At 44.7% G+C, this 9,611-nt stretch overlaps 1 protein-coding gene across 1 annotated transcript; it reads right to left on the reverse strand.

Moving 5' to 3' along the window:
- Positions 1-436: 436 nt before the first annotated feature.
- LOC119219845 (all-trans-retinol 13,14-reductase-like) lies at positions 437-8,211 on the reverse strand. Its single transcript, XM_037475277.2, has 12 exons — positions 7,824-8,211; positions 7,233-7,415; positions 6,212-6,350; positions 5,833-5,935; positions 5,488-5,683; positions 5,032-5,229; positions 4,741-4,860; positions 4,498-4,636; positions 4,211-4,320; positions 3,589-3,755; positions 3,194-3,353; positions 437-3,111 (listed from the first exon to the last, which is right to left on the reverse strand). The coding sequence occupies exons 1-12, from the start codon at positions 8,149-8,151 to the stop codon at positions 2,960-2,962; spliced, it is 1,995 nt and encodes a 664-aa protein (XP_037331174.1). The 5' UTR covers positions 8,152-8,211; the 3' UTR covers positions 437-2,959.
- Positions 8,212-9,611: the final 1,400 nt, after the last annotated feature.

The following is a 9,611-nucleotide window of genomic DNA, read 5'->3' on the forward strand; positions in this document are numbered from 1 at the left end:
TACAGCATGGAATTCAAAAGACAGTGGGGGGGAGGAAGATATGGGGGATATGAGGTCCAGGACGTGGGGGTCGTATGTTGCGTGGAGGAGGGCGGCCAGCTCCAGCACCTGCTCCCCGCGTGCGCTGGGGTCCCGAGCGGGGTCTGGAGAGCGGCGAGGGCGGTGACCGGAAGGCCGCCCGGAGCCTGTTGGCGAGCCGGGGTTGGCGAGCCGGGGTTGGCGTTGCGCCGGGCAGCCTGCTGCACGCTGCGGGGCCCACCAAGGGCCAGACAGGTTCCCAAAAACGGGTTTTTAAAGTCGAACCCTGCTGAGTCCTTCGGTGGTCGCGTCATTCTGTCAGGTGGAGTGCCGGTGCAGGTCGCGCAGGGAAGACTCAGATGCAGGAGTTTCCAGAATTTCCAAATGTGCTCTTTATTTCCACACAAATCAAAGGACGTGCACAAACGACGACTGACAAAGACAATGACGCGACAGGGGACAACAGGTACACAGGGCTTAAATACACTAGGGAGGTGCAGGTGATTGGACACAGGTGGAAACAGTCAGGCAATCACAGGACAAGGCAGGAAGGGAAGCTAACCAGGGACACAATAGACATGAAAACTACAATAAAAGACAGGAAGCAGAACCAAACCGTGACAGTAAATCCTCAAATAAAGATCGGGCTTCAGATAGTAGCCGGGGGCGTGGTCGATACAGACAAATAAAGGCCGGGCCCCAAATACAGGCCGGAGGTAAAAAAAAAGTAAAAGTAATATTTAATAAATGCATGTTCTCCTTATGTTTAATGTTATTGGCTAATTTCTGGACTGTTGGCAATAATTTTTTTAACATTTTACCACGTAGGCCTACTAGGCGAATTTGCGTCTCATCCATTGCTTCAAAGCGGGACAGCCATGCGCCGCTGGTAGGGGTGCGTTGGCGCAGATCCGTCAGCGGGGGGAGGAGAACCGCACGCAAGTAGCCCAGGATGAGGAGAACAACAAGGAGGAGCTGCTTAATAATGAACTTGTTGTTCTCGATGATGAGGATGAGGAAGAGGATGTTGAGGGGGACGCCGAATAGCTGTACAAATGTTGCCTCATTACTGGTGAAATAGGAGACCTATTTTGCACGGTCCATTTAGTTCGGAGTTTGTTTGCTCCATTTGAACGTAGCTTAATGGCTATGCCCATTCAGATGTTGCTGATGAATTTGGTAGTTGCGTAATATGACGGACCTAGTCCTGGCCATTTGGTTTAATTTTGGTGGTCTCCTGTTCGTTCAGATATTTATTGTTACATTGACACTGCAAATAAAGCGCTTTTTTTTGGGTCGAGTGACATTTTTGACTTGCTTGATTGTAATTGAGAACATTGGAAAATATCTGCAATTAACGATGTATCTTAAGACTGACACTATGGTTTATCACCGATTCATTTCTAAATGGTTAGTCTCCAGAAAGTTGATTAGCTAGAGCACACTGCATGGATTTGAAAAGTATCTGGTCTAATCCCTGCGAGTTCGGTCTTTTACAACTCTTAAGAAATCATGAAAATATGCCAAAAAGGCACATCTTTAATGATTAAATGCAGCGCCCCCTAATCTGAAAAAATTCTGAAAAAGTTAGGGTGTGTTCAGGAGTTCAATGTTTACACATCCTGCAATTGGTGAGGGCAGGCCAAGCTATTTGGAAGTTATAAATCTTGCTAGATTAAGCCACGCCCCTTGCTAACATTAACCGCAATATATTCTTAAAACCATAGGACAGGTTAGAAATGATCATATGGATGTTTAAAGGGTGAGAAGTTCATGCTATATGAGAAATATGGAGCAGATTAGATAAAGTATGGTTGAGTTAAGACAACGTTCGTGGCGAATGGTGTTTTTTTGAAAATGCTCCCTACACACGTATTTTGGAAAATTGGGTGGGATGTGGGGGGAGGGGGGCTTGAGCCCAAGTAAGAGGGGCCTGTAATCCTGAGTGACGGTTCACCAAACAGCGCTGAAAAGCTGTTTTCCGACCGTGTTGCCTTCAGGAAACGTACGTACCCTGTAGTTACCACCATAATAAACACTTAAATGCTTAAAAGTTTAACTTATTCACTTCAGGTTTATTGATGACCTTTTGAAAATGAGAAAAAAAGCTTTAGGCTACCAGCTTTACATGCTCAACACAATCCGCTGATAAAAATGCAAGTAGGTGGATCTTTAATAGAGCTCATCGATTTGGTCGAGACATTTTATGAGCTGTTGGCTGATATATTCAAGGTACAAATCTTCTTTTGTTCAAGTTAAAATCGGATGGGAGCAAGAAAACTTCTAATTTCCAATTTCACAGATTCAAGAAGCCTTCCACATCCGATTATCATCTTGTTTATCAGCAATGAACTTAACAAACTCTGCAAAGAAGGCAGCAGGCCCAACCAATCAGGGGCAGCGTAGGGAGGGTCTGTAGGTTTGGGGCAAAAGAAAATCACACAAACAAACATAATGAACAGATAATGAATGTGAAAAAGGTCCTTTGGCAGGTGGACGAGAGGATACTTCACCATTGCCTAAAACTCTCTCACACAGCATCAGTTATTCAAATTCCTGTGAACATTGTGCATTTGGAAAATATTGACAATTCAGCTTCTGTACTGATTGTTGTAAATAACAGCAATTGTGTTTAAGAAATGTAACGTAGTGACAATTATTAGTGATAGTGATCATTATTATCTGAGCTAGTTGGCAGCCAGTCCCTTTTCATTTGATTTTGTATTCATACACGGCACAAATACATGCTGAGAGTCTGCTACCACTATGAGGATCTGGTGTTAAACGAATGACAAGTCATCCTCAGGTTTGATAACACAAACCAGTGTTTGAAATGCCTCGCTACTACAGCATCCGTTAAAGCTTGGGCTGGCTGTGTTAATGCTGTCTGAGAATATGCAACCTTGCCTACGCCCGTTGACCCTCCTCTGCAGCCCTGTGGCTACCATGTCGTCTTGTGTTTGCGCTGTTTGTTTTTAAGGTAGGTCTTCAGGGCTAGAAGGTCAATGTAGAGGATCTGGTTGAGGACGGCCGAGGCACAGAGAAGTCCACCATGCAGCGCCCCAGCCATGCCGTTACAGAACACGTCCTGGCCTGCGCACAAACACACACACAGAACCATTGAGTAGGCACGTCATATCTGTAGAGCAGTTGAAATCGCTGTCAGTCAAGTCACCTGTAAGGTAGAGACCCTCGATTGGTGTCTGTGGGCGTGTCCTGGCGACTGTGTCTGGGGTGAAGCGCTCCACGTTGTGCTCAGCCCCGTACATCTCACCCCTGGGAGCGCCCAGATAGTGGACATTGGTGAGAGGAGTAGCAGCATCCACCATCACCACCTGAACAGTAGCAGACACTTTAGCATCTGCACTTCCAGATATATGTTCTGGAGAATGCGCAATATTTGTGTGTATGGGGAAGAGAACAGAAAAAACAACCTAGATTTCTAGGATAAAATATGAAAAACACATTAAATGGGGACCCATGAGTGGCATTCCCTGAGGACAGATGTGGGACATAGTCCAAATCCCAGGAACAAGCTGTTAACTGAGCATTGAGATTGGTGTACAATACCTTGTCCTGCAGTTGAGGGAAGATGGTTAGTGCCCAGTCCAGCATCTCCTTGGCCATACTGTTCTTCATATCCACGTAGTTCTGTCCCCTTTTGCCGAGCTTTGTCCCCTCCCACTCCTCAAACCACTCATAGCGAGCCATGGTAAGTAACGTCATACAGGATTTACCTGCCGACAAATTGGAAAGAGTAATTATGATAACATCATAATGGAAACATCAGATTCCACTCTAGGTAGGGTAAACTTTGTGTTTGTGGCTGTGTTTTGTTCTCGTATAAGTGTAAAAAGGTTTCAATTGCATTTTCTTACTGTACTTTTGCTGTAGTCTAGTGTGACATTGTGACATTTCTCTTTCCAGCTTTTCCAGCTGCTGAGTCTTGACTTTTGGTAACCAAAGTGTTATTTCATTGGCTCAATTCTACCTGTGGAGCCCTTAATACAGAAGTTCTCTATTTGTCCATGAAGACATTTGTATAACGGTAGAGGTAGCAAAGAGGAATCCCCTTTCAAAAGCCCTCTCTTTATTCATACACTGACTGTGGTGAGAATTATGATCTTATGTGGTGAAATTAATGAAAGAGTTAACAGCAAATACTTTTTTTGAGTGAGTGTGCAACAATTACCTGGGTGTCTGACATTGGATGTAGGATCTTTAGCTGATGGGAAGGTAATGAACATCATGGGAATGTTTCCCAGTACCTGCTCTCTGCTCAGAGAAGAGTAACGCTCCATACTGCGGCCGCACACACACACACACACACACACACACACACACACACACACACACACACACACACACACACACACACACACACACACACACACACACACACACACACACACGTTACAAACACATACATGTCAGTCTAAAATATAATCAATATACGCATTTCTTCTATAAAAAACCTACAGTGTGTCCAAGTCATTGTCTTTATACATCCAAAAGTTGGTCGAAACAATGCCCAGCTCTTCTTTGGTTCCATCCAGACCAACAAAGACCAAGAAGGAACCCATACCATGACGCACCAAGCCCAACAAGGACTGGATCTCTGCAGACACACACATTGCAAGAAGTACGCAGTGGAAATAGCGGATAGCAAATGAGAAAAAGGTGCAATGTGACACATGGTGGCTGCAGTCCCAGTACTGTTACCTGGCTTGTCCTGCACGGGTTGAGGCAGAAACTTCTGGAAGGTGTTGAAGATTCCAGCGTTGGAAATGACCACAGGGGCACGGATCTCAAACTCCTCCTGCCCTTTCAGAACCGTCACACCTGACACACAGTTCATCAAATGCAGAGATATTTAATGGGTCAATTTTCAGTCAAGTCATGTGACTTGGAACTTGTGCTTGAAATGCTAAGCAGGACCCAATGAGTGTATCTCTGAGGAACTCCGTGAAGGGAGCGAGTTGGGCTCCCTTTCATTGCCCCTCCCTTCCTCACCGGTGGCCTTCCCTTGCTGGTTGAGCAGGATGCGGTGCACAGGAGCCCGGACCAGCACAGCGCCGCCCGCCCGCTGGATGACAGGAATGATGTGAAAGGCAAACTCGCTGGCGCCCCCCCGCGGGTAGTACGCACCACGCTTGTAGTGGTGCAGCAGGAGCGCGTTGATGAGAAAGCTGGAGTCCTTAGGAGGGACACCTGAAATGACACAAAAAATTCAGGAGGATTCGCAGAATATGTGTGATCTGAAAGGGTTGTTTTAGTGTGTGTGTGTGTGTGTGTGTGTACTATACACACACAATAATATGTGTATTTCTCTTTTCACTTGCCCAAGGACACATAGACACTAGGGTAGCCTGGGATTGAACCGTCCACCCTTTGATTAAGGACAACCCTGCTCTTCACTGAGCCACAGCGCCCGGTGTGTGTGTGTGTGTGTTTGTGTGTGTCCATCACCATAGAACAGGTAGGCAGACAGGGCCTTCAGGTCCTTGTTTTTTGTGAGGCGGGACATCATTTCTGAATGGTTGGTTGCTGCTAAACGGAACACTGAAGACATGCGATCCAAAAGGCCGGATCGAATCAGGAAGCTAGCCAGCCAATAAGGTATGATCTTCAAGGTGGCTATGAGTGGCGTCCGGCGCGAGGCAAGCTACAAGAGCAGATAATGCACACGAAATACACTTACACTCACATACGATATGAGAAACACTAAAGGTGCTTTAAGACAATGTGGCCTCAATCGGATCAAACACTGCTGGCTTTTCTGTCATGATCGCCATCGGCTCCCTTCCACTTCACCTTCATCAACTTCATGAACTCGTCAATGGCTTCCTCCTCTCCTGGGAACTGCTTCTTCAGGCTATCTGCCATTTCCGTCTTCCCTGCATGGATATGGTACTCCCTGAGAGCGTCAGAAGTAAGCAAGGGATCAGAGATGGCTACAAGTGTAGTTGTGATTAGTTTGAGGTCACGCAGGATGCATGGCCCTCTACTGAATTCATTCTGAAAAGTGTGGCACTATAAAGACACTTCAATTTAGAGCCTTGAGGCATCTCTGTAGGAAAAATAGTTCACGTTGCACTCGTTGTTGTAGGTTCCTGGTCATGTGAAGAAAAACCTATTCAACGAAATAAGTAACTTAACTGTGCGCTAGTCACAATGTGATTCTGCTCCCCACCTGCGTTGGTCACACTGACCCAGGAACAGTGTGTCAAAGTGCTGCTCCAGCCGTGTGAACTTCAACTGTCCCTCCGTGATTTGATCCAGAGCAACCCTCAGCATGCTTCCCTCGTGAAGCTGGCCGAGGTAATGGATACCTGGAGGGTAACGTTGTGTGGACGGTGAGGATCAAATATACACTACTGTACTGGTGTCACGGAGGAAACAATATCTTATGGATTAATAAACGGGGCTCTCAAATCTTTAAAGACAAAATATGAACAAACTTCAAAATGTATCAAAAGAAGGTGAGGCGAGGATGACTCGCATCTATAAGTCCTATACATCTACTGTTCCCTCATGACAACCACTAATTCATCACCATGTAGATATAAAAAAAAGGTTAATAAGTCATTGTGGGTATTCTGCTATTCTATTTTGGAGGGTCCTTTCTGCACAACACAGATGTGGTATATTAATGAAACGTTTAAACAATACTACATATACATCAATATACCGTATGTTAGGCATAAACCAGATATACCACTTAAAAAAAATAAAAAATATAAAACGGGTCCAAACCATGGGTCATGGAGTGTTATATTTGGACCCCCCCAAACCCCCATGATGGGGCTCTGTAGTTAATTTAAAAAGTACCTCGCTTTGGAACAAAAGCAGGTATGTGCTGAAGTTTAGCTTCACTGGGATCTGGTTTGAGGCATCTTTATCTGACAGTAAGTCCCATCGGACATAACGGAGCACACATTGGTGGTAAGATCTTTCCATTAGTAACTGTGTCCCAAAGCAGCCATCACAGCTGTGGTTCATAACTCAGCACATGGATGTTCAATGAAGTTTAGAGGAAATATACTTGATGCACTGACTACAAATACATTAGAATAACAGTTAGAATAACAACCATGGGCTAATCTTCATATTATCATTATCACCATGTACTTTCCTCACACATCTACATTGCAGCAGAAGTGAAAGAACGTTAATGTGTTCTGATATGTGTATGCGTAGGTTTGCCTTCTTACCCACATCAAACTCAAATCCCTTATTCTGAAAGGTGTGTGTGCAGCCTCCAGCCTGATCGTGTTGCTCAAGGACGACAACCCTCTTGCCGGCTTTAGACAAAAGCGCTGCTGCTGTCAAACCGCCAACACCACTGCCGATCACCACGGCATCCAGAGCCGGCGGGACGCGGTCCTCACGAAAGCCTGCATGGGAAAAAGGTAGAAATTTAAAATCACTGATGGAAGGCTGCTGGCTGGGCTCCAAAACCCTTCCTTGACATCTTGAAAATGTACAAAGTTGTGTAACAAACACTGTAAGTTCAGGTCATATCATCTTGAAAACTGATATCTGAGAGGTACAGATATGTGAAAGGCCCAGTCCTACCTAGCATGGCCTACATGGCTTACCCTGCTGAAGATGAGAAGAGGCATCTCCTGCCTTTCTCCTATTTCACCTCTCTGAAAGCCTTTCGGTTGGCTGTTTCTTACGAGGCCTACACAACCCCTGTCCAACTTGCGATTCGGCAGAAAACTCAACCTCGAAGGACAAAGCTCTAGTAGACAACAGTCTCAAACAAGATTCAAAACTCTGAATCAGAAACAACCTCTTACCTCTCTTCAGCCGGTTGTCCCTCTGCCGGCTGTCGGTGACCAAGGGAGCTGGTGGCCTCAGGCACTTCTCACTGAACACCTTGTATCGCTGTCCGGCCATCAGAAAGAAGATGACAACCCCCACCAGCAGCATACAGCCCAAAACCCCGAGCAGCCACCACCACATGGCAGAGGAGAAGTTGGGCAGAAAGGAGAGGAACAAGGAGAACACTGAGGTAGATCGAGGTGATGAAAAAGTGATGAGGAAGGACCAGAGGAAAAATAGATTCGTAACAGAAGAAGGATAGATAAGAAATCCTCCAACAAGGCTCTCCCTCACAGAGAGCATTAAGTGCAGGGGAGAATATCGTTAAAGTGAGGGGTGGAGAGAAGGAGCAACGCTTATTAAGGTTCCGGAAGGACATGGACATGGACAAATTGTGATTCCACAAAGAGCCGAGCAGATGCCACATTCTCCACGGCGAAGACATGGGACTGGCGGAGGAGAGAGAGCTTGTTGTTCATCTCCTCTTCAGACCCTTCAGAGACAGCACCAATTTATTGATTCTGCTGAACTGCCTTAGGAGGACTTTACTTACAACAATCTTACTATATAGTCGAAGTATCAGTGACTGATCAAGGACAAAACTGCTTTCAGGGCAGAGATGTTGTGAAAGGGTTATTTTTGTGGTTGATGGGATGAAGGTTCGTAAGTGAAGACTTGTGGCTCAGTGGAGACCAGGGTTGTCCTTTAGTCAAAAGGTCCCCGACGTCCATGTCAATCTGTCCATTGGCAAGATACTTAAACCCACATTGCTCCCGTTGCAATGGCCACGTTGTTTGAATGTTAGAGACGCAATTTGTGTGTCTATATCAGTGTGACAATGGGTCCATCAACATCCATCCAACATGTGTTAAAGGACAGTGACAATGACGAACATTTAGAAAAAATGGTTTAGCTCGATCCTTTCTTGGCCTCATGTTCTAATTTTCCATCCATACATTCTATTCATGAGCACCATTGCTGGAACGAGTAGAAATTAACCGGTTTTATCAGTGGTTCGGGGTCTTTGGGGTCTCTGTAATTTGTTTGCTCTGAGATCAGGATCATAACCAAAATCACAATAACACTGTACAGCCTGTACAAATATATGTCTGTATATTCAACTACTTAAAATGATGATGATCTGATTTTTGCACAGTATCAGAGAAATATTAGGATTAATATGAGAGAACATATATTATGTTAAGAATTAGAATCACAGGTTGTTATAACTTTTGATAGGTCAAAAAGTAATATACGTAGTTTTTCTTGGAAAGAAGGAAAAAGGTTGTGAACTACTAGGTCGTACTGTGAGAATGATAAGTGAATGTGTGGCTGGAGGGAAGAGTCACATGACATCGTACATCAATGCACATTTGAATTGAGTGTCTTATGAAACCTAAAAGGCGTTGAGTCACTTCTGTGAGCGTGCATCAGTCCACCCAAACCACAATAACCCTATAGACTACTGTCTGCCCCACGGCCACTTGAGTTATTTTAATCAAAGGTCAACAGCCGAGGACTTCAACTAAATAACTTTAATCAAACTTAAAACCAACAACGCAATAGTGCAACACAAGGAGAATTAAAGGTTGTCTTTAAATATTTATTCTCTAATGTCTAATCTAAAGCTATCTAAAGCTTAACATTAACTTGAATATTAATACAATCTGAATTCCAACTTGATGCTGTTATTTCTCTATGTGTTGCGTTGGTTTGAAAGGAATTAGCGAGATTCTCAAATCTCTGTTGTTGTCTTATTGGAC

Source organism: Pungitius pungitius, chromosome 12 (genome assembly GCF_949316345.1).
Source record: "Pungitius pungitius chromosome 12, fPunPun2.1, whole genome shotgun sequence".
Classification (NCBI taxonomy): domain Eukaryota; kingdom Metazoa; phylum Chordata; class Actinopteri; order Perciformes; family Gasterosteidae; genus Pungitius; species Pungitius pungitius.